Source organism: Penicillium atrosanguineum (genome assembly GCF_028827265.1).
Source record: "Penicillium atrosanguineum strain IBT 20685 chromosome Unknown utg000003l_segment0_segment0, whole genome shotgun sequence".
NCBI classification, from domain to species: domain Eukaryota; kingdom Fungi; phylum Ascomycota; class Eurotiomycetes; order Eurotiales; family Aspergillaceae; genus Penicillium; species Penicillium atrosanguineum.
The window spans coordinates 4,520,036-4,542,716 of record NW_026623135.1 but is presented as its reverse complement, the minus strand read 5'-3'; the positions used below and the strand labels follow the sequence as shown (position 1 = coordinate 4,542,716).

The 22,681-nt window shown below is 47.1% G+C and overlaps 10 protein-coding genes across 10 annotated transcripts; 5 read left to right on the top strand and 5 right to left on the bottom strand.

Annotated features, from left to right (window-relative positions):
• Window positions 1-813: 813 nt before the first annotated feature.
• Window positions 814-1,569, top strand: N7443_005150 (S1 family serine peptidase; the record flags this gene model as incomplete). The annotated part of the gene is made up of 1 exon (XM_056885206.1): window positions 814-1,569. One exon carries the CDS (start codon window positions 814-816, stop codon window positions 1,567-1,569), a length of 756 nt encoding a protein of 251 aa, XP_056743484.1.
• Window positions 1,570-2,112: 543 nt separating this feature from the next.
• On the bottom strand, window positions 2,113-3,968 carry N7443_005149 (MDR family MFS transporter; the record flags this gene model as incomplete). Its single annotated transcript, XM_056885205.1, has 4 exons — window positions 2,113-2,754; window positions 2,808-3,231; window positions 3,317-3,696; window positions 3,756-3,968. 4 exons carry the CDS (start codon window positions 3,966-3,968, stop codon window positions 2,113-2,115), a joined length of 1,659 nt encoding a protein of 552 aa, XP_056743483.1.
• A 1,679-nt stretch (window positions 3,969-5,647) lies between these two features.
• On the bottom strand, window positions 5,648-6,687 carry N7443_005148 (uncharacterized protein; the record flags this gene model as incomplete). Its single annotated transcript, XM_056885204.1, has 4 exons — window positions 5,648-5,655; window positions 5,725-6,273; window positions 6,321-6,413; window positions 6,468-6,687. 4 exons carry the CDS (start codon window positions 6,685-6,687, stop codon window positions 5,648-5,650), a joined length of 870 nt encoding a protein of 289 aa, XP_056743482.1.
• Window positions 6,688-7,798: 1,111 nt separating this feature from the next.
• On the bottom strand, window positions 7,799-10,597 carry N7443_005147 (uncharacterized protein; the record flags this gene model as incomplete). Its single annotated transcript, XM_056885203.1, has 3 exons — window positions 7,799-9,737; window positions 9,808-10,399; window positions 10,450-10,597. The coding sequence occupies 3 exons, from the start codon at window positions 10,595-10,597 to the stop codon at window positions 7,799-7,801; spliced, it is 2,679 nt and encodes an 892-aa protein (XP_056743481.1).
• Window positions 10,598-11,806: 1,209 nt separating this feature from the next.
• Window positions 11,807-12,788, top strand: N7443_005146 (uncharacterized protein; the record flags this gene model as incomplete). The annotated part of the gene is made up of 4 exons (XM_056885202.1): window positions 11,807-11,905; window positions 11,964-12,545; window positions 12,597-12,713; window positions 12,762-12,788. 4 exons carry the CDS (start codon window positions 11,807-11,809, stop codon window positions 12,786-12,788), a joined length of 825 nt encoding a protein of 274 aa, XP_056743480.1.
• Window positions 12,789-13,447: 659 nt separating this feature from the next.
• N7443_005145 (uncharacterized protein) lies at window positions 13,448-15,073 on the top strand (the record flags this gene model as incomplete). The annotated part of the gene is made up of 4 exons (XM_056885201.1): window positions 13,448-13,854; window positions 14,390-14,749; window positions 14,796-14,898; window positions 14,951-15,073. The coding sequence occupies 4 exons, from the start codon at window positions 13,448-13,450 to the stop codon at window positions 15,071-15,073; spliced, it is 993 nt and encodes a 330-aa protein (XP_056743479.1).
• A 1,455-nt stretch (window positions 15,074-16,528) lies between these two features.
• On the top strand, window positions 16,529-16,830 carry N7443_005144 (uncharacterized protein; the record flags this gene model as incomplete). The annotated part of the gene is given in 2 exon segments (XM_056885200.1): window positions 16,529-16,618; window positions 16,633-16,830. The coding sequence occupies 2 exon segments, from the start codon at window positions 16,529-16,531 to the stop codon at window positions 16,828-16,830; spliced, it is 288 nt and encodes a 95-aa protein (XP_056743478.1).
• Window positions 16,831-17,360: 530 nt separating this feature from the next.
• Window positions 17,361-18,278, bottom strand: N7443_005143 (uncharacterized protein; the record flags this gene model as incomplete). Its single annotated transcript, XM_056885199.1, has 1 exon — window positions 17,361-18,278. One exon carries the CDS (start codon window positions 18,276-18,278, stop codon window positions 17,361-17,363), a length of 918 nt encoding a protein of 305 aa, XP_056743477.1.
• Window positions 18,279-19,371: 1,093 nt separating this feature from the next.
• Window positions 19,372-20,879, bottom strand: N7443_005142 (sporulation protein; the record flags this gene model as incomplete). The annotated part of the gene is made up of 4 exons (XM_056885198.1): window positions 19,372-19,573; window positions 19,679-19,873; window positions 19,948-20,137; window positions 20,189-20,879. 4 exons carry the CDS (start codon window positions 20,877-20,879, stop codon window positions 19,372-19,374), a joined length of 1,278 nt encoding a protein of 425 aa, XP_056743476.1.
• Window positions 20,880-21,303: 424 nt separating this feature from the next.
• On the top strand, window positions 21,304-22,357 carry N7443_005141 (Cystathionine beta-synthase core; the record flags this gene model as incomplete). The annotated part of the gene is made up of 3 exons (XM_056885197.1): window positions 21,304-21,334; window positions 21,389-21,536; window positions 21,598-22,357. 3 exons carry the CDS (start codon window positions 21,304-21,306, stop codon window positions 22,355-22,357), a joined length of 939 nt encoding a protein of 312 aa, XP_056743475.1.
• Window positions 22,358-22,681: the final 324 nt, after the last annotated feature.

Here is a 22,681-nt window from a genome sequence, read left to right as displayed (position 1 = left end):
CTAGCAACCCAATTTTAATCCACAGAATTCCTAGAGATAGATTCGTGGTTTATAGATATCCCCGACACCCAGTGAGATCACATTATTAGGAGTTCGTAGGAATCAATGCCTTAATCAGTGACAACTACGGAGTATTGTATGAACTGAACATTTCAAACAAAATAATTTTCATCACGGAGATGATTCACTCATACACTGCGTATTCGTATGATTTGATGTCCCCGAGATGACCTCATCATTGGACTAGAGTACCTGATGGCTTACAACCGAATTGGGCATAGGCAAATACCCGTGTTGGGGTGCTGGGCCAGCTCTTCTACGATGCGTCATATATAATCATTATGCATCATATATTGCATCAAATATTTATATCTAGTAAGTAGCTGCATATCAATGCAGGGGATTCTTTCTTCCATACGGAGGTGGTCAGGACGCAGTGAGAAAAAAAAGGCTCCACCAAGGTCGACGAAGCGAAGAATCAACATTAATGGAAGAATGTGAAGCTTGAAAATGCAAAATGGAATGGAATGCAATGGAATGCAAGGTAATCCGATATAATCGAGCTGGACCGACGCCAAGTCTTGGGGCAGCTTTCAATAAATGCACGAGGTTCCTTGCTTAATTGGAGATTCTGGCACAGGATACCTACATTGCAACTATTTGGACAGATTTGGATATGAAAGTGGATCAAACCAAAACTTCCATGCAATTCTTGCCGAACGAAGGGCGACGATGGATGTATATAAGGTATGTAGCATGCTAGTATAGTTTACCCTGTCCAGTTGCTACAACCTGGTTCACTTTCTTTTCATGATGTTGAAGTCAATTACCTACGTATCCTCCCTCTGCCTCTTGCTGTCCATTGCACAGCCCATCCATGCCTTGGACGGAGGCACGGAGGCTCCTGCCAATGCTGCCCCCTATGTAGCAGCACTTTTGTCGTCCGACGACGCTTTCAACAAATGTGCCGGCGTTCTCGTCACCCCCAAAACCATTTTGACGACCGCATCCTGCGTCCAAAACCAAACCAGCTCCTCCTTGAAAGCCCGGGTTGGTAGCAGCGACCGCACTACCGGTGGAACCGTCGTGAACTTCAACAAGATCATCCAGCATCCCAAGTACAACACCAAGACTTGGGATTTCGATATAGCGCTTCTGAGCTTGAGCGAGGCCGCGCCCGACAACGTGCCGCTCGCGACGATCGGAAACTTCTCCGCTGCTATTGGCTCCGGTACGACGATGTACGGTTGGGGTTTGACCAACTACACCCATACGGAGTTCCCTAAGAAGTTGCAGAAGTTGGACGCAGTCGGAATCACTGACACCTGGTGCGCCGAGGAGTGGAAAGGCCTTCACTCCATCTCCAATCGCATGGTTTGTGATTGGCCGCCGGTGGAGAAGGCTACCTGGGAGGGCGACAAGGGGGGACCAGTCGTCAACACTCTCGATGGAAGTGTTGTGGGGCTCATCAGCTTCAGTATTTATGAGACTGAGAGGAAGAAGGCCCTTCCAGATGTCCATACCAATCTGGAGTACTTCAACAGCTGGATTAAAGCTCATGCTGCCTAGGTCTATTAGCATTAGTGGATCTCGTCTAAGGGCTTATTGTTTGCGTATGCATGTGGCTGTGCCTTCATATACCCCTTACAAGATACCTTTTTTATACTAGCCTGGTGTTGTTCCAAAGCACCATCTATATATAGTAAACATCAGCTGATTGTAAAGCTTGAACCTTCTTTGAAATATTTATTCAACATTGGTCGAATTATAGTCTGTAAAGGGCTTTAGGGCTTTACATATCGGAGATACGGAAGCTCAATACAGCTTTGAATCCTGCAGTCAATCATTGTCTATCCCCAACAGACTGTCATAAAACACGATGTAATAAGAATCCCCACAACAAAGCAGATGTATACACTATGAAATGGACATTGGGAAGAACCTAGAACAATGTATCTACACTGATTTTGTTCGAAGGAATGTAGACAAAACCGCATAATTGGCGTACATAAGCAATGCCTCCTCTATTATTTATATACATACCAACTGAAACAATTAAGTATCAAGGTCCTTTCTAGTAGAGGAAATCCTCACCTCGCCTTCAGCCCTCCCTCAAAGAGCCGTCGTCACCTGCTTCTTTTTCACCGAAATCCATTGGAGGCACAAAGCCCCGAATATCGAAAGCGCACTCATTGCGACTGCGATGTAGAACGACTGGGTGACAGCATTGTTGTACGCTTGTAGAACCACATGGAGGTTTTCAGGGAAAGCCTCCCGTAGCTTTGTTGCTCCAGCTTGAACAACCTCTGCTGGGTCAAGCATCGGCGCCAATTTCCGGATATTTGCAAGCAGACGATTCTGGAAGACATTTTGGGCAATGGAAATAAAAATCGCACCGGAGAGGGATTGGCTGAATACGACCAATGTAGTCGCAACGGGGATATCAGCTTCCTGCACCGCTGCCTGCACAACGATAGTTGGCAGCTGCATACCCATGCCTGCTCCAATCCCAGTCATAGCTTGATAACCTATCCACTTGGCGGGACCGGAATTAGGCTCCAGTGTTGTGAGGAGGCCATTGCCGATGCTGAAGAGTACAGTCGCAGCCAGCATGAAAGGATTATAGTATCCAGAAACCGTCACGAGCACGGCTGAAACCATTGCAAAGATAGTGACTCCTAAAATCAATGGGAGGTTCATGACGCCAGAGGTAGTAGCACTGGCCCCCTTAATTCCCTGGAACCAGAGGGGCAGCTGCCACAGAATATGGTTAGTAGGCATCCAGAGCTCGAAGGGAAGAAACATACATAGTAGACCGAGACGAAGAATGCGCCGCCGAGGCAGGTGTTATAGGCCAGCGCTCCCCACACGTTGCGATTCTTGACGATTCGAGGGGGTACTGTCGCTAGATCTTGCCTTACATGCTGAACGTAGAGCCAGACGCAGAGACCCACCCCAAATAACACAAATAGGACGATAATCCGCACATTTGACCAGGGATATTTCTGACCTCCCCATTGTAAGGCGAGAAGGAGACAAACGATAGTGGGTAAGAAAATAGCTGTGCCAATCAAATCCAAGCTTTGCAGTTTCTCACGGTTTGTGATTTCTTTCTTGGGTGGTTTATCCTGAAAAAAGAGTGCAATTACAATGGCTGTGACGGCTCCAAATGGGAGGTTGATGTAGAAACACCACCTCCACGTCGCATGATCTGTAAGAGCGCCTCCTAGCCTAGTTATATTTGAGATATTATTAGTGAGAGATCACAAAAAGAAAAAGGGGGTCAGCGCCCGTAACGTGCGAGAATATGACTTACAACGGCCCAGCCACGCTAGAAATTCCAAATATAGCCCCAAGAATTCCAGTATAGATCGGGCGCTTTCGCAAAGGCACAAGGGTAGCAATGACAAGCATGGCGCCTGAAAACAGGCCTCCAGCTCCTACACCAGCGAGAGCTCGCCCAATGATCAAGCCAGTTGAGGTTGGGGTAACACCGCAGACCAGGGATCCAAGTTCGAACAAGGCCAAGGCCGTCATAAATGTCCATTTGATTGAGTAATAGGTGTAAAGCTTGCCGAAAATGAGGGTCACCGCACATGTGGTTAACATGTAAGCGCTGCCATACCAGCCCATATCAGCAAGTGAATCGAATTCAGAGGTGATTTTTGGAATCGCCGTCGCGACGATTGTGTTGTCCTTTGCAAGGCGAGTTTTAACAGGACGATTTTGATGATGTGGGATATAGAGCACCTTACCAGGGCCATACAGAAAACGGAACAACAAAGTCCCACCATGATGGGAATCAGTTTCCACATCGATGGATACTCTTCTTCATCTCCTGAGCCATCGGGCACCGCGGCTTCCTCTTCTTCTCCCTTGCCCAACAACTCCTTTTTCGATCCCTGTGGTGATTTTGTCGAGCCATAGTGGTCAAGTTCGACATGGGATGATTTGTTGTCGCTTGCCATGGTTGCCGTAGAAGGGTTCGGCAATTGTTTCAGTTTAAAGAACTAAGCATGAATAACAATCGTCCTTGTATCACTCGTCACTCGGTTGTACACTGTAACATCAGGTAAGGGGTGGCAGTTTCATACATAAGCTTGCGTAAGATTAAATTCACAATAAGTGGGACGAAGGCTGAGACCGAAGAATGCGGGCTGAGAGTTAATGTGGCATCATTCTGCACGCCTCAATGCAGGGTGATCATCATTTATTGTATCACCAAAACAAAACCTTTCAGCTCTATTCCCCCTTCCACATTCATCCTGAGCAGCCCCTAATCGCAATTGGAGGTTCTTAGCACGGCGAGGGAATAGGTGTGTGGTCTCTGCCAATTTGCTCTTCCAGGGTTGCTTGACATCAGTCCACTCAAGCGTCGAAGCTAAAACGCCATCGTAAATCAGCATGGTAGATGATACTGATCATCCTAAGAGACGAGATCGACCGCGCAAGTATGCATCCGCCGAGGAAAAGCGGCAGCAAGAGCGAAGCGAAAACGGATCCAACGTCAAAAGGCGAGGGCCGTCGAGCAGGCTCGCAGCTAGACCTGACTAGGACCTGTGGGTACCCTCCATGACCCTGACCCTCACCTCCCCATGCGGAGGGTCAGGGTCCGAGACCTGGACCCGCGGGGACCCTGAGCATCGTCAAACATGACAAACAGTTAAAAAAACGCGACTCGGCGTCAATTGCATAAATTATGTAGAAACAGGCTGTATCCTATTGTATTTGTAAACTAAAACTTTATTACTTTATGGCCTTATCCTATAGAAGGATACTATATATTGTAGTGGTGGAACGCATGACATAATGAATACAGTTGCGGCCTGAGGTGTCACGAATACCTTAGGTGTAAGCAGCAGCTTCTACATGAGGATAGAGAGAAGGGGAGGCATCTACCCAATTCATTCCAGTTTTCACTACATTCTTTCATTCAACATGCTATATTAAGTACATTCCATACGGGCTCAGTCGGGAAAAACCGTACGGCCTCATTTAGGATTGCTGCGTCCAGGATTGCACGTACGACCTCACGGCCTCACCAAGGACATTCGCGACCTCCCCTAGGACGACCTCTACTACGTGCAGGTTGTGTGTGTGTTGTTCGTTGGTTGCTGTTGCCCAGTCTGTATTGTCAGACAGCCATCGAGCCATCCCCTTTTCAATATTGAAATGGGGATGGCTCGATTGCTGTCGGACAATGCAGACCGGACAATAACAACCAACGGACCACACACACACAACCCGCACGTACCAGAGGTCGTCATAAGGGAGGTCACAAGTGTCCCGGGTGAGGCCGTGAGGCCGTACGGGTTGAGACCGTGAGACCGTATGGGCAATCCTGAAGCAGCAATCCTAAATGAGGCCGTACGGTTTCCCGACTAAGGCCGTAGGGACTGTACTTAATACGGCATCATGAGTGAGACAACTGGAATGAATTGGGGAGATTCCTCTCCTATCTCTATCCTCATGTAGAAGTTTTTGCTTACGCCCAAGGTATTCTTGACACCTCAGGCCGCAACTGTATTCATTATGTTATGCGTTCCACCACTACAATATCTACTCCTTAGTCAATATTATGGGTTCATCTTCGAATAGGGGTTTAAATTAGGGATGGTTTACATTATATCTATAGTATAGTATCTGGTCATGGCTCTAAAGACTCAAGAGTCAAGAGTCAAACTATACACCCATCTAGCAGTCTCGACTTCTTTCGTATCCTACCTGATGCACTATACTGCGTATCAGGTAAGCCAGGCAAGGGTGATACCGAGTTCTCGTCTGAATCCTTAAATTCATTGGTATCAGAACCTTCCTCATCGCCGGAAGTGACCGCAGGCCGCTTTCCAGCGGCGATTGCTGAGAGTGGCGGTGCGTCTACGGTTGCCTGCGGAATTGCCGTAGCAGCCGGTATATCAAGACGTATCTTGATATCCTCCTCATCATCACTGGTAGCTTTGAAGTTATGTGTCTGGACATCAAGTGCCTCGGCCGAAGCTGCAATCTCATGATCCAAACGATACTCTTGGAGAATCAGCCGTTGCTTCTCCTTGATATCGAATCTTGTTGTACACATATATAACATGATATCGCGAATAGTCTCTAGGCTTAACGAGCCCCGGCGGTAGTGGCATATATCCCGGGCAGAGTTTAAAAGACGCTCAACTCCGGCACCAGCCGCCGGAATTGACATAAGATCACAGGTAATGCTTGCAAGAGGGAATTGCCTCTGATGATCTTTCCAGAAGGTCCGAGCGGATCCTTTGATAGTATCTAATTAGGTTAGTATCATGATTTATTAAGTAGGCGTACTGAATTACCACTCTGGAGATATTTAGTGAGCTCGTCATACTGTGGAGCAGTTGATCGTTGTGAAGAATCGCCGTCAACGGCGTCAAGGGCCTTCTCAAGCTCTGATTCAGTTACTATTAACCGACTATCAGAATATATATTGTCTGATGATAGACGTTGGCTATATCTCTCAAAAAGAGACTGAAGACTCTCGCGGTATTCCTTTCTATAAATCTTTCCTGTATCATCTGGGTCCCAATCACTTCTTGAAAAAAACTCCATCTTATTCGATGGCGCTAGTATCGTCCCAATTGCATAGAGATTCCCTTCGATATTATCTGTCTCGCCATAATATTTCTTCAGTTTCACCTTCGCAGCCTCGAGGGAGGAAAGCATCAGCTGTTTACAGGGAACCCTCTTTGGACGAAGCTGACGCATCGATGTTTCAAAATGATCAAAGAGCTTGTTGTAAATCCTAAAGATAAGGTGAATACTTGAGTCTTTAGTACGACAAACCAGCGTGGTAAGTGTGAAAAAGGCCTGGAAAATACAAAGCAAATAGTCAGTCTGTCGCCACCCCTCTGCACTTAATATAAAATGGTGTTGATCATAGTTGGAACAGAACTTGTCTAATGAGGTATGTAGTCTTTTCGCACGCTGGAGCATCAGAAACGTCGAATTCCATCTCGTACGAACATCCTGGATTGGGAGAAGCTATTTTCTAATTATATTGAAACTACCTGCAGCCCGTGTTATCACCCCAGTAAGTACGGAGAATATTACTCCAATTGTTTACGTCATTACTCGCCGAGCTATAAGTGCTTCCGACGAACGGTAATGATTCCCAAGCCTCGGGGGTTCGGGGAAGGTGAGATTAATTATCTCGTGCCATTTGTCTTTAACGTTGATTGGTCCTTATATATCAACACAAACAGCACAAACTATGATGCAGACACAACTAACTTGCTCGGAGACGCCGCCGCGGAGCGATGTGGGTCCGGGGAGATCATAATAAGTTCAAGCAAATAGAGCGAAACTAGCAAACACGCGGATTGATAATACAGGTGTAATCATTGAAGCCAATATAAAAAAACTTGTATGTCCTCCTCAATGATTATTTTCTCTCATCAATTCATACTATGATACCTAGATCGGCGTACGGTATGCCCTCCTCAGACTGCAAATTTTCTCTCTCTTTTTCCCCGCCAGTTTCTGGGTTGACCACGACTTCAATTATATTTAACTAGTTCATTTAGAAAATTATAGAGAAAGGTCTGTTTAGAGCTTTAGGAAGAAACCCAGAGAAGCATCAAGAAAGAAGTGAAGAATTAAGTGTTTTGGCCCTTTAAGATTATCTTCTCGGATGGGCTACCTGTAATCTTGTGACATTTTCCTTCCCTAAATCCCTTTTTTTCCTGGGCAAAACATAGAATACATTGATTTAGAAAAGAATAGAGCTTTTTATCGTATATCTACTCAATTGTTGGGACATTTCTTCAGAGGACTATTAGCCGTCTTCTTCATCCTCCGACCAGAATGAGGAGCCAGACGTATATCGCCGCATCCTCGGCGTTCTTATCTCAAGATTTCTAGCGTGCCCCTCCACCAAGGGCGATGAGACCTCTAGCCATTGAGTTGGCCCTCTGAGAACATTTTCTCTCACGAATCTTTCTGGCGGAGCCGCCCTGTCCATCTCCCGCCGCTCGGGCTCCTCAGTATAAGCCTCCCTGCCTCCTCCATTATCAACCCCGTATGACTCCCGTGTGTTAAAGAGACCAGGTATTTCGCGACTCGGTCGTGTCTCATGCGTCCTTCTGCGTCTCTCATTCGGCACTCTTTCAGAGTACCTGTACGATCTGGGCTCCTCCAGTGTATGCGTTTCTCGCAATTTTTTCGTCAATATCTCTTTCTTCCGGGCTTCTCGCTCAACGTCCATCATCAATCGCCGAGTGGTGCCCATTCTGGGCACATTATAGCCCGAATACCCAAAATCACTCGGAGGTTGGTCCGCTCCTTCTTTGTGCTCCATGTTGTGCATGGGCCTTGCCATTCGGCTAGGCCTCTTTCCTTTGTCATTGACCCCATCTTCCCATTCTGCGAATAGCTCATTGATGATCCTCGTTTCCTCCTCAATTGTCATGTCTCCAAATGAATCTTTCACGTTTTCGTGTTCCGGCCCAGGGGCCATTTCATGATAGAAAGATGACTCATTGTGGATGAACACTGGCGGAGGGGGTGGTGGGTAAGACATACTGGGCCCAGCCGATTCATGAATCACATTACTGATGTTGTCTTGATGGTAGGCTCCTGGACGCCGCACTTCAGCGTATACCTTCGATCCGTCCCGTTCGTCCCAAAGAAATACACGACGACCGTTCCCTTCGTCAATCGGACCCACAGGCTTCCCCTTTGCCTTTTTTCTCACGAAAGACAATCGCGGCTCACGCAAGGTTGTATCAGGTACTGGCCTTACACGCCTAGATGGTGACGAAGGTCGATTAGTGCCCGGTTGCACCTTCATATCTGCAGATCCATATGGTTGACCAGGAGGAATGCTGTCGTCATTGAAACTATGCCCGACAGCTTCACTGGCATATCCGGGGTCGTGGTTGTTGAACGAACTCCTACCAGCCCCGCTAAACCCACTGTCAGGAAGAAATCCAGGACCACCACCTCCCCCTCCCCATCCTCCTCCACCACCTCCGCCTCCGCCTCCAAGCCTTGTACCAGGACCATGTGCGGGAAATCCGAATCCAGGGGAACCAGGGCCTCCACCTGGCCTTATAGGACCGCCCTGTGAGCGATCCGCGGCCCATTCCGTCTTCAAGATGACTTCGATGCTCTTCATTTCTTCAGAAAAGAACCCTGTCTTTTGAGTTTTCAAAGCCAAGCCCGCTAATTTCCATTCCAACAGCGGATACTGCCGAGATAGCTGCAAATTTTCATCACGCAGCAAATTATCCACCAGCATCTTCTGCACGCTCGACTTCAGCAATATTTTACAGTCATCCTGTATCGTTCGTTTCAGCTTTAACCGCTTAGAAGTTTGAGCAAGGACTCTCAAGAAGAGATCTTCAGTGGATAGTGCCATGCGGTGGGAGCCAGCCCATCTCCACGAAATCTGCGAGGAGCTTGTATCGACATGTACGTGTGGTGGCCGGCCTTTGGTTATTGTCCAACCCATATAAAGAGATGTCAGTCGAGATAGATCGGGGAACGTATACGGTCGCCAAGTTGAATAGGCCCATTGATTTGGTGGCGGCGGATATACCGGGCCATGATGATGAGGAACATTATATTGCGGGTCTCGGACTTGGGGTTGGGGTTGAGGCTCTCGGGCACTCGGATTCTCTGGGACCAGGCCCAAGAAATAATTCCTGATTTTTTTGATCTCTTTGAACATGTTCAGAAGCTTCAACGTGATAGATTCTGAATGGTCGGCATCTCTGTGTGGATTTATGTGGTCAATCGCTATGTTTTATCTATTGAAAAAAAAAAGAAAAAGAACATACTTACATCGTGGCCTTGAAGGTAGTTAACGCAATGTTCAACTCCAGCATGTGAGAATCAATCTGTCGATCCATGTCGCGAATATCTTGCTCCGTTAAGAATGTTCTTTTGCGTTCTTCCTCGCTCAACTCAACCTTGTCTCGTCCCATAGGCCGGAGCATGCCAAAGGCAGCCCGAACTTTCGCATTGATACTCTCAAAGCGTTCAGTTGTACTTTTGCTAGCCTGGATCAAGTCGTGAAAACAGGTCTTCTGCAATACGTCTGATGCCATTTCCACTTCACTCTTTTCTTGAGACTGGCCGAGTTCACCGCCATCTCTTCCATCACTGTCGGGTACATTTCCATCCCTCGCTCCTTCTTGTAGCGTGCTGTCATTATCACCTTGACTTTGACCTCGAAAACTTTTGTCGATAATGATGTTTTTCTTTGCTGCTTCTCTCACAACCAGATCGCCGATACTGCTCAGTAATTGAGAAGTTGCTCGAATTCGGTTTGCTATTGATTGTAGGTTTTCACTCGCTGTCGCAACTCTAGCGGTAAACCTCTCGATGTTGTCGGTAAGATTGGCGGCAGAATCAACGGTGATATTGATTGTCCCTGATCCCGTGAGTCACAGTTTGGTAGATGATTTGTAGGATGAAAGATACCAACTATTGTGGTGTATCCAGAATTATTTCCAGTCACTACACCTCCATTATTTTGGATGTTGGTATTATCTACATTTCCCTGCTTGGAATTTTTGTCGTCTTTGAGGGACCCAGCGGGCGTGTCGGGAGGGGTTGGCGGGTCTGGCATGGGATCGATCTTGATTGGGCTTGAGGGAGGAAGCGATATTTGCTTTCTCCCTCTCCCACCAAGAGGTATTGAAAGCGTGGAAGGAACCGATTGGAGACGAGATTTGCAGGAAGGAAGATGCGCTGGCCATTGTGAGAGCTGGCGATGAATGAATAGAATCCTCCAAGACGGCACAGCACTGTCAGGTTCAGCCCCAGATCCATAAAGCAAAGCCCAGCGAGCGCTAGCGGTACAGCAATTTTTAGCCTCCAAGGTACATCGACTTTGACAGAAACCCGGGTTTGAGCCCTCATCTCCTCGGGCAGCTGTCCATAACCCGGCGCCACAAACCTCTGGGGCCTATCAAGGCTCACCCACGCTCGCCGATTATTTCCCTTGGTTTTGTTTCATAATCACACTGCAGATACCCGCATAATGGAGCTTGCCTCCGCATTGGCCAGACCCACGCGGGCTGAAGATGAGGCACCGAGGTTCATATTACCTCGAGTTTCCATAGGGTGGAGACTGATGAAGGATTGCTGACATCTGCCTCGCGCAAACTGCTGACAGCCACCTCGTGAAGGACTGCACAGAAGCATGCATCTGCATACGGAGTATCATGCATTGCGGCTGAGAAGACCTGATCGAGGAGGAGGGGTAGCAATCACAAATGGCCTCGCGAGGGCAGCTGCCTCACCTTCACCCTGCCTCTTCTATTCTGCTCTATATATTGGCGGAGTGCGTCTGGGCACTTTCAATCTCATCATTTTTGAGCTCTTTGAATTTGAATTTGAATTTGAGTTTAATAAACAACTGGACATGGCTAATTCTCAAGACATGGCGACGGGAAACACGACCAGGGAGGGACTGGGAGATATCCTTTTCGATGCTAAAGAAAAGGCTAAAGTGGAGTGAGTGAGCATGAAATCTGTTTTACCGTTCAAACTGACCGCAAATGTCCATGGACAGTATTGTCTTCGTTCATGGCCTGGGGGGTGACAGAATCGACACGTGTAAGCTAAACCCATAAACAGATCATTTAGAGATCGATGTGAACTTTGCAGAAGATCTTTTGTTCCCGAGATATAGCTGATCAAGTGCGGCAAACTAGGGACCTGGAAGAATTCAGATCGTACTCAATTTTGGCCCAAAAGTCTCCTGCCTGCGGACTGTCCGACCGCGAGAATTATGTCCTTTGGCTATAATTCAGACTTCGCTCATTTTTACCCCATGATTGGTCCGAAAGGTATCTCACCTGATCTGACGATCGATAATTACTCGACTTCTTTGTTCCACGCCCTGGTCGGCCTACGAGGAAAGACCGAGACGGTAGGAAAGGGTTACGGCCATATCCGTGACATTCTCTAACAAATAAATTTCTATATAGACCGAACGACCGATTATCTTTGTTGCGCACAGCCTAGGTGGGCTTGTCGTTGCGAATGCACTTTCACGGCCGCGTGGCGCAGATGAAGCCACCAAAGAACTCGCCGATAGAACCATAGGCACTCTTTTCCTCGGTACTCCCTTCCACGGCTCTTCGAAAGCAAAATACGGAAATCTAGCTATAAGCATCCTTTCATACTTCATGCCTACACAGAAGAGAAACATCGAGGACCTAAAGGAACGATCGGTCAAACTTATAAGCATCAATGATGCCTTCGCAAAGTTCCTGAAAGAACGCGATCGTTCGCGCACCAAGCCTTTCTTGGAAGTAGCTTGTTTCTTCGAAGAGCGTCCTTTGCATAAGGGGCCGATCGAGATTGGGTTCATTGTGCCGGAGGAGTCGGCGAGCTGGTTGGGCGTTGATGCAGTTTCCATTCCCGCCAACCACATCGATATGTGCAAATTTGAAAGCAAGTTTGGGTCTGACTACAAGAGTGTAACCGGCAAATTGTGCCAGTGGATTGGGGATATTGATAAGGCCCCAGGTTCGGGCGACGTGGGAGTGAAGGGGCTTAAAGCGCAGGTTTGTTAACGTAAAGCTCAATGTTTGGAAGATATTGACCTGAAATAACAGAACATTGGCGTCAATTTAGGCGATGTCGATAATCGTGGAATAACGAACAATGGCGGAGTTATCGCGGGTAATAATCACGGCACTTCGAAGGATGCCATTAAGTTGATAGGAACTGTGGTAAGTGAAACGCCATGAAGGGTATCATAAGATGCTGATGGTCTATAGAGCTATCATGGTGTGAAGCCTGAATGATATATTTTGTGGTTATTACTGGTATTTAGTCTCACCACCTTTGACTTCTGGCTTGCTTTCTAGATAGATTGTAGCTTCTTCTCTTCATCCTTCTTCATAGCTTCAATCTATCGTTTTCTTCTCTTTTTCTTCCTTTTCTTCAGTGTTATTGCTGTTTGCAAACAGCACAAATTGGTCAACTCGTCTCACCTTCTGACATCTATATGATCACCAGTCAGATACTTTAAAAAAACAACTCTATAAGATCCAATGCCCAAAACAGTCTACCCTTGGAATAACTTTAGACATATCGTGAATATAGGCTAATTCTGGAGCAATGAAAGCTCTGGATCAGATAGCAAGGCAGGAGGCCAGTCTTTAATGGCCAGTCGACCGAATCCTGCTCTGGATGGCACGGAATGGCTTCTCTAGGGATTTGCAAGAGACTCTCAAGACTTTGGAGGTCCAAGGAGGTGTTTTCCTCGCGCTTGGTCTAGCGTTCGGTGGGCGAGGAAATCCGGGGAAAATGCAGCAGGTCGTCTACCCTCAGCTGGCCAAAGAGTGCTCGCGGAGCGGCTCTGGATGAGACTCATCCCGTAGGCGCGAAGAAGGCTTGCAAATGCGCAAACTGATGCGTCAGATTCACGGCGCTGGCCTAGATACTGCTGTTTTTCATGCTGATGCGGGGAAAACCATCAGCTTTGGTTCCTGCGTCTGCTGATAGTGGAGCTGGATATTATGTTACGCATTTCCCTGAGCCCCGCTCTGTTGGTCCTTCTGGCGAGGTGAACGATATCAACACGAACCAGCTGGCTGACCTACAGGGCTCTTCTAGCCAAGACTATAAGCAACCCACCGAAGAACGCACCGTCACTATGCCTGTTCCCAGCGGCCATAATTCGCCAATATTTAATTATACCTCGCGGGGGTTCTCGTCCTGGCTGCCGTCAATGTACTCCCGAAATGCTTTGGCGACGACCAATGATCACCGCAGACAAAGTCCCTCTCAATCCAGTGATGCCGGAACGTTTCCAAGCGCAGGAGTTCGGGCCCAAGATAAGCCGAAGTGTGGTAGTCCAGCTACACAGTATGTGTCGCCCTCATATAGAGGGCTCACACCTTCAATTGGAGACTTGATCTTGAGCTACGACCAATCTCGCGCAAATAGCACAGATTCGATCCCTGTGCTAGACGCGGTGCTTCATCTCTGATCGCACTTCCAGCTGGCTCTCAAGACTCCAACCAATCACTGGACTCTTCAAAGGCTGATCTGCTTGCGCGCCATGGGGCTCATCTCCTTGATATTGAGCGAAAGCAAAAAGAGCACAATATCTCCCGTAAACCTCCGTCCACACAGCACTCTCGGAAAGACACTTACAGCGAAAATAGCTATAGATATGCCATTATCCCGGCGAGGCTCAGGCCGGAGTTATCGTCAATTTGGTCTTTTCTATAAAAACTTTTTTGGAAAGAGTATGACGGGTAAGACTAACGAAGCTGGCCTCAAACTAGGCTAGGGATAGGGTGAAGAAAGGTTGAAATGCTGCCAAAGCGCTATTTAAAAATGACATCACGGAGATTTTCTTCCGGTATTGGGTCCACATAAAAAGCTGCTTTAATAGCGAATATGTGAAGGAGGTGGTAGGCCCTGATGGCCCCCTCTTTGCCGATTTTGAAACTAGCATGGTGCTTCTCGCGTATGAGAAGCTGGTCAGGATCCGGACTCAGCTTGCACTTGAGAGATCCCAGATCTCCCTCGACAAAGGAGACGCAGCGGTTGCTATGTATTTCTTGTCCACCGCTGACAATGAGCGCAATGGTGAAAATCTCGAGACCAAAATTTCTCCCCTCTTGACAGCGGCATTGGAAAAGCACTGCCAGAATGAAGTATGGGGTGTTATTGCCAACATCGGTATTGTGTTGGAGAAGTTGAATCTCAATGCCTACTTTGAAGGAGCGAACATTCCGCAGTATGCGCTGGTGTATGTGTTCCTGAAGAACTCTGTATCAGTAACTGCTTTACGTAAGAGTCAACGGGCCTTTGAGAGTGCCCGAGAATATTGGTTTGAACGAGTATTTCGTTGTTTTCTCTCATGAAACTCTCATTATGAATACGGGTAAAGATATCAGGGTACGTTGAAGCATAAAGATTTTGCTGCTACATATCTAACAATAAGCCCTAGTTCCCCCTTGATCTACAGCCTACATTCTACGATCTTCCGGGCCCATCCCATCTTGATGGATTGGAGATAAATCAGCTTTCTGCCCCTAAAATCTTCCCCCTTTATAAACGAGTTGAATTCTAACATGCGGGGGAGGAAATGGGAGTTTTTCATGGAGGGTGCCGAGAGGAATTTGAACTATATAAGTACATATTGTATAGTTACCAATTCATCCTGATTTTAGCTTGGAACATTTGAACTGGCTTGGATGAGCAGACTGCCTAGGAACTGCCCGGGGCAATAAAAACATGGAAATCATTCATAACGTATTCATACTTGTCTATATATAGCAATTTGATAATCCATTCAAAGCCAAGGTCTGTCTATGCTATGAGTATTTGCCATCTGCAGAATCCTCCTATTTAATGGTGTTTGTATTGTCCATGAAGAATGTAAGATGGAATACCTCCTGGCCATTGACTGTGGGGCTATATTAGTGACATCATGGATGAGGTCAACAGTCATTCATACTCGCCTTGAAATTATTGTTGGGGATTGCGTGTTGCAGAATATAAAAGTCCCACAAATACACAGTAGATCAGTTCCGTGACGAGATAGGAACGGAGAGAGGTGGAGAATCTCGGAGGTGTATCGGCTCTCCGCATCGGCTCCCCGCATCGGCTCCCCGCACTAATGATGAAAAGCTCCTATCGCAGACAGGGGTAACGTTGCCACGGCGTTTGTATAGAATCTATTTGCCTCTTAAAATTATGTCATAGGCTATTTGTCAGGTCCACCTGTGACATGTAGCCTGTTGTGATCCCGTCAAAGGATATACCACTCAGGCGTTCAAGAACAGCAGTGTAGTATCTCTGTGGGAAGGTCAAAGTTTTGAGGCGACTGTAGATAGATAAATACTGATACAAGGGGTTGAGGTTCAAAAGCTGACGCTCGTGTGGGTCTGGAAGCTGTAAAGCCTTCCTTTGAATAAATAATAATGATGAAGAGAGCGCTCAGTGAGGATATCTAGGAACCTCTATAGGTGAGGCCTCATTGAGAAGTTGGCTAACACAAACCATCAAGCCTTTGCGAAGAGTAGGCCATCCTGTTCGAGACGCAAACACACGTAAGAGCTCCTTTACTAAGCGTTGCGCACTCCCTGAACTTGATAACATGCCAACACCCGTGATATGAACAAGTATACCCGAGTTACCCTTAACCCATCGCTCTCTTACACTTGGGTCGTGATGCTGGTCGATTTTGAGGACGGTGCCAATTGTATCGAGTTCTTCAAGGGCCGTAGAAGCGTCAGGTTTCAACCGCTCAAAGGTCCATAGGTATAAGACAGCTATAAGTAGACAGAAGTAATGATAGCAGGCAGTGGTGGGAGCCGATCGGACTTGCCCGAGTATGGCCCCCGCGTGTGCGACACAGGTTCGAGAAAGAACGGGATTATCTCGCATCCAACTGGCTAGATAGGCTCCTCCCGCCGCAATATCCTCCTCTGATGCATACCATCTGGAATAGGCATAGAGTTGCTTCAGCGGGATATGCCTGAGAATCCCAAGTAAATGGTAAAATATGTTCCTTGCATCCAAAATGCTCGTGCTTGTGGATGTCGAGGATTCACCTGTTGTTGTGAGCATCTTGTACTTCCAGTCCAATGTCCGGTATGATGTTGGTGGTCGCGTATTTGAATTCAGGATTTGGTTCTCCTGACCGAAGTTCAGAAGTGCACTGGAGTTGGATGCGTCTATGGCTCGTTGTTCTTCCACAAACAAAAGAAGATGCAGTACCAGTTTACTCAAGTCGGACGAGTGCAGCAAAGCGCTGTTCGAAGTCCAGTTCATGGAGAAAACCTCGTTCAAACTGAGCGGCTGTGGTGTATCTGGCTGATGTGAGCTTATGAACAACTGAAGACTAAGGCATGGATTGATATTGACCATTGCATGCCCTCAAATGAGAGCTCCAGTCATATTCATTGCGCATTCTCCACAATAAATCTGATGATGGAAGCATTTTCTCGTAATCCTTTGCCGAAAAAGTCGGTTGCATCCCCAAAAATATGAAGAAGAAGCAATCCAGCACTATGAATAAAAATCGGGTCAGTCGAATGAGAGAAACAGGACTAGAAAGATGTGCATGATTTCCCTGTATTCGGAACAGATTCTATATTTACTGACCCGAAAAACAATAGGCAAGTCTCCTTTCTGATTCACGACGAATCCATGAATGCCATTGTCCATCAGATTGAACACTGCTTGGCTCTGTCGATAGCAATGACCCCCTAAATTGAGGAGAAGTAAGAAATGGCCGTATCAGTGTAGCAAGCCAGGCTCGTTGAACCTGTAGATTGAGTACATGATCTTTGAAACCACTGAACATGAGGTTGACTACATTCAGCAAGAAACACTGTGCTAATGTCATTGTATCATAGCTCCGAGATTTCAGGGCCTGCAGATAAGTCAGTCAGATACACACAATGGCAAAATAATCGATCACCACTTACATCGAGGGGAAGAGATAACCTGAGAAGGTCTGTAAGCATGGGTACATATGCATCCCGTTTGGCGACGTTGGTATATTGGCATCCAACAGATGCCACAGCCAAAGTGAGGATCCACGGTGTATTTGCTTGTTCCAACAACGATGGATGAATGAATGGTAATTGGTCATCAAAATGCTCATAATAGAGCTGGATGAATGAGTTGAAAACAGAAAGATGGGGGAATGGAACTTCCTGAAAGCGAACATCATGCTGCTGCTCGTAGAAGGCAAAAACGGATTTATAGACATTGTTCAATGGCACATTCACATGACAAAAATTCTCCGCCATGGCAATATCGTCATCTGTAGCTTGCATTGCGAGTAACTGGAAGGGAGTTGGAGATTCTGACTGACGCAGCTCTTGGATTTGAATAGTTGGAGAGAATCTTTCGCCCTCGCTCCGAAACTCTCGCGTTGGAACAGGACCCTGAGAAGGTAATTTATCAGGACCACTGTTTAGACTGATTTCCGCACTAGAGGCGAATGGAGATAGTGAGTATCCCAACTGAGCTACCGGTGGATGATGGGCAGCCAGATGACTCTCAGAGAAGAAATCGGTGTATTCGAGCGTCCAAGGAAAGTCAGCGCTCATGTCCAGGGCGACCAGTGGCAAATCATGGACACCCGAGAAAACAGTATGGTTGCTCTGGGTGCCTTCCAGGACATTCGTACTGGATCCAAAGCTGGCCGGGCCAGATGGCAACTGAGACATCGACGAGGGCACATGAATCGGATCATTGATGTTGCTCGGCGAAGTGAAAACAGCTGGCGCATCGGGGCTCGAATCAACAGTTTGGTTCATCGGATTATCACAGTAAGATAATCTGCTATTCAAAATCCGATTCCCGCCCCGGTGAAGGCAGCGGCGACTTCTACTCAGACATCGGGCACATGGCATTCCGCCACTACATTTCACCTTGTCCTGGGAACAGCTCTGACAGGCGCTGGTACCTCTTGTGCGAACAAGAAGTTCCCGAGCATCATCTCCGTGCGTCGCAAGATGTCTAGCAAGGGTGTCTCTATAATCAGAATGGGTGAGATTGTGTTCGCCTGGCACGTTTCCTCATAAACTGGAAGCCTCACTGCCTTGAGAAAGTCCGCGAACATATCGAACAGGGGTACGGTCGGGCCCCTGAATGGCAACGAAGATGTCGATCAAGATGCTCGCGGCGATTGAACTTTTTCTGACAGTAGCGACATTCGATCTCGCTAAAAACATATGTTTAAGACGTTCTTTCGAGTGAGCGACCCCCTTTTGTTGGTTCTTACCGGTCCATTTGCCAACTTTGAGCGTACTTATGCACTCTATAACAATCGCTAGTGAAATCAAATATAGGATCGAGTTCAGACGGATCAGAGGACGTGTTGAGAGGCGATGTGGCTTTCACATCAACTCGAGCTGGTATGGTAGCGTAATAACGACGAGTTTTGACCGACGCGGCGTACGGCGGTCGGATACCCGAACCCCCGATACCCCACTTATGAACGCCACTCATGAATTATTTATTCTCAAGCCATGGGAATTGATTCAAAGAATATAAAATCAACATCTTTAATGTATCTAATTATATTCTGATCTTACATTTAAAGTTCAATATCAGGACCTAGAATAGAGCTGCATGAAATTCAGCCTTTCAGTCAGCGAGTAGATGAAGGGCATTGTTTATAAACTATGACAATAAGCCCTTTAGGTTCAAAGAGGATGAAGAGCCATCACCAGCCTGACTCCTGTGTCTCTGGCGGTCTAAAGAACGGCACGCGAAGAAAGGCAGAGACAACTGGCACGAGGACTTTCCCAGAGATTGAAATCAACTTGCCCAAGATTCCATCAAAGTCCAATGTCTAGTAATCGCACAGAAAGTCAGCTAGAATGCCTTGGGGGTTTACTGGATCTTTCACGCACCAGCATCGAAGTTCCCCCCGCTTTTCGAAACCCAGGTAAAAGCTCGCTCAATCATTGTCGATTCATACTTTGCACACGCTGAAGAGATCTCTTCGCCTGTGGGGGGCCTCCCGCTAGCGGCAGTACTGTTCAGTTCGAGCAGATATGGGAGGATGTCGGCACAGTCATGCATCGCTTGATTTCCGCCCATGCCTCTGTTGGCTCAGAATGACTGTCAGATAAACTTTTTCTTCTTCGAACTTGACTGCTGGTATGGACTACATTGGGAACCCCAAGCTTTATGAAAACGAAAATCGTACCTATTTGGCTGCATTGCGTGCACCGCATCACCCAAAAGCCAGACACGATGGTGCCCTTCTTCCTGTTTCCCTCCTTGTATTTTCTTCTGTAGTCGCACTCGCCAGTCCTCCGTGGGCTTGGTACTCGCTCGCAAGGGGGTGATGTAAATATCAGAGGATAGCGCATCATCTTGGCCTGTCGTGATTAAAAATTTCCTATTGAATGACAATGTAATCGGTTAATTACCAGCATTGAGTATTACCGTTCAGATCTCTTGATGTTCTCTTACAGTTCTGGTGCCCAGTCGCGGATAATTTCGAGGCAGAATTCTAGGCGGTTTGGAATGTTTGCATAGTCTTGGTATTTCGTTGATAGACATTTAGGGATATTCAGTCCCCAGTAGAATGAGGCCTCTGTCTCATCATAGTCCATATAATCGCTGGCAGACTTGTCCGCGTCGCGCTTTGCGGGCATGTATACTTCATAAACCATATTAGCTCAAAGGTCTCGAAGTGAGAGATATATCTTACAGGCATAGAAAAAGGACACTCCTTTTGCGAACACTATGATTGGCCCTTTTTGAAGCTGAACGGGAAGCTCATTCAATCGGTCTTTTGTAAGGCTTCCCTTGGCCAAAAAGGACCAATGTGTGTCGATATCCACCAGATTCTTGAGACCAAGTGCTTTGTTGACCCGTGAGCCGCTGCCATCGGCTCCAATTAAAACATCACATTCGTCGGATGTTCCGTCAGTAAAGATGACCCTTACTTTTTCACTGCCACTGTAAGCGACATGAATGATCTCATAAGCGGCAAATGATTTTTCATAGCGGATGTTTCCACTTAGTCTCACAGGGTTGAGAAGCAAGTTGCGACAGATTACCCGATTGATTGCGAAGGATTTCGAATACGTGGGCAAGCTGGTGAGATCCAGAACAGGTCGGAACTGGCTTGTGTAGATACATGGCGCTGCGGCTCCCGAAGCAGCAGATTTTCCGAACTTTTGAATAATTGCGTTAAAATCCTCGTCTCGTAGACACGCTTTGAAACCGGTTACAGCGGAGTCTCCCAATCGGATTTGATAGCCTTCTCGCTTGGAGTTCTCTGCCTCTCGCTCATAGATTGTGAAGAGGACATTATTGTTAAGAAGTCCATTAGCAAGCAAGGACCCTGCCAGGCCAGCGCCAATAATGATAACCTTGAATGAGCTTGACTCAGACATGTTGGCCCGAGTTGCCTAGAAGCCTGAAAAGAAAGATTACTTGGAAGCAACTATCATCATCAAGAAGGTTTCCGTTTCTATATAGATTTTCTGGCGACTCACAAACATCGACATTAAACAGTGGTATTATGAAAGCTGGCCTGCACTTTGTAGAGACAGGCAATCCCTTTTCCATGACGTCTGCGGGGAGCCGAAACCCCATGATCAACGAAAGTTAATGGGTCAGCCACAGTCCCGGGGAGTTGCCGGCCCGTTCAGTCATCGAGCAGTGGAAACTCTTTAACTTTGCGGAAAATAGAAAGGTAAATCCTTTGGACTCCGCTGAGCTAGCTTGTTGATGCTTTTTATATGTACGCGAAACTATACTTCTCCTGTTTCAATTATAAAACGATTAATCATCTGGGACAAGACATCCGTGACGAGAATGGAGAACAAAGCCACCCTGGAATACTTTGGTATATTCCCTTTAGAACCTTTATCCTAATACGCGTCTAATCTCACTCGCCCAGGCGCTACAACCTTTCGCCTTCGCGCATTAGGGCTAACAATATTCCACGACACCTGGTTGGATCGACCATCATTGATGCCCGAGTATCTCAACATAAACGATGTAACTGATGTGGACTACATATTGATCTCCCACGCACATTTTGACCAGTACGTGCATTTAGAGAAAAATTACATGGAACAAGATCACTCACCCCGGTTTTATTGAAAGTCTGCCTGGAGCGGACAAAATTGCAAAACGCACAGGAGCCATCATCATCGCAAACAGCGAAGCCATTAATCGTCTTCGCGACGCCGCTGTTCCAGAAGAGCAACTTGTCCCTGTCTCTGGAGGTGAGCGAGTCCCTCTCTTCGCTAAAGCCGTGCGCACTGCAGCCAAGGCAGGAGAAGTAGCTCTACGCGGAGGTCCTCCAGGTGCACCTCTAGAACCCCATCATTCACTTGCTGTAGCCGAGCTTCACATCTGGCCAAGCCTCCACTGTCTCATTCCTGGTGATCATGCCACACTGCCAGACATTTTTGACTCCGGTGCCGTATACCAAGGCAGCACGACTCCATTTGACAGTACCTTAGATATTACCCGAGGAATGAAACACGGGCTATTTCGGCTGAAGGAGATCATCGGGGAGGGCAATATGGATGAAAGAACTGCATCGTTTGCGAGCTGGATGGATGACAAAGAGGCGAATGTCATGTCCGCCTGCGATGGGGGGCAACTCATGTTCAACATCTTACTCGGAGAAAAGGGTGGAGGAAATATGAACATTCTATTCAATGCGCATCTAGGTGCATATGAAGGAATAGTGAGGAGCATTCAGCCAAAGCCGACTGTTGCGATTCTTGGGATTGCGGGGCGGGCAAATTTGAATGGGAGGCCGTTCGATGGGTCTGCAGCGACGTTTGCAACGAACCTGGTCAAGTGGATGGGAATGCCGGAGAAGGTCATCTGGTGCTTGCATGACGAGTGGTGAGCTTTTACCTATATTTGAAGCTCTTTTATTTGACTGACCATTCGGAAGTAGTCTCATTAAACCGTATCAGGTTGATACGAGAGCTGCGACAGAATTAGTGGAGAGAGAAACGAGGTCCAAGGTGGTGAGCCTCCCTCATGCTCTGCCATATACACTATTCTCTAAGTGAAAGACGTGTGTATTGTTCGCGGTGAATGGGATTCTGCCCCTCTTCACCGCATCCCTTGCCTCAGCCTCCATGATAGATCTAGTTCCATAGCTTCCATCTCTAGAATCTACATCTCTCTCTTTTCCTCCTTCCTTCTTCATATGTATAATACAAAT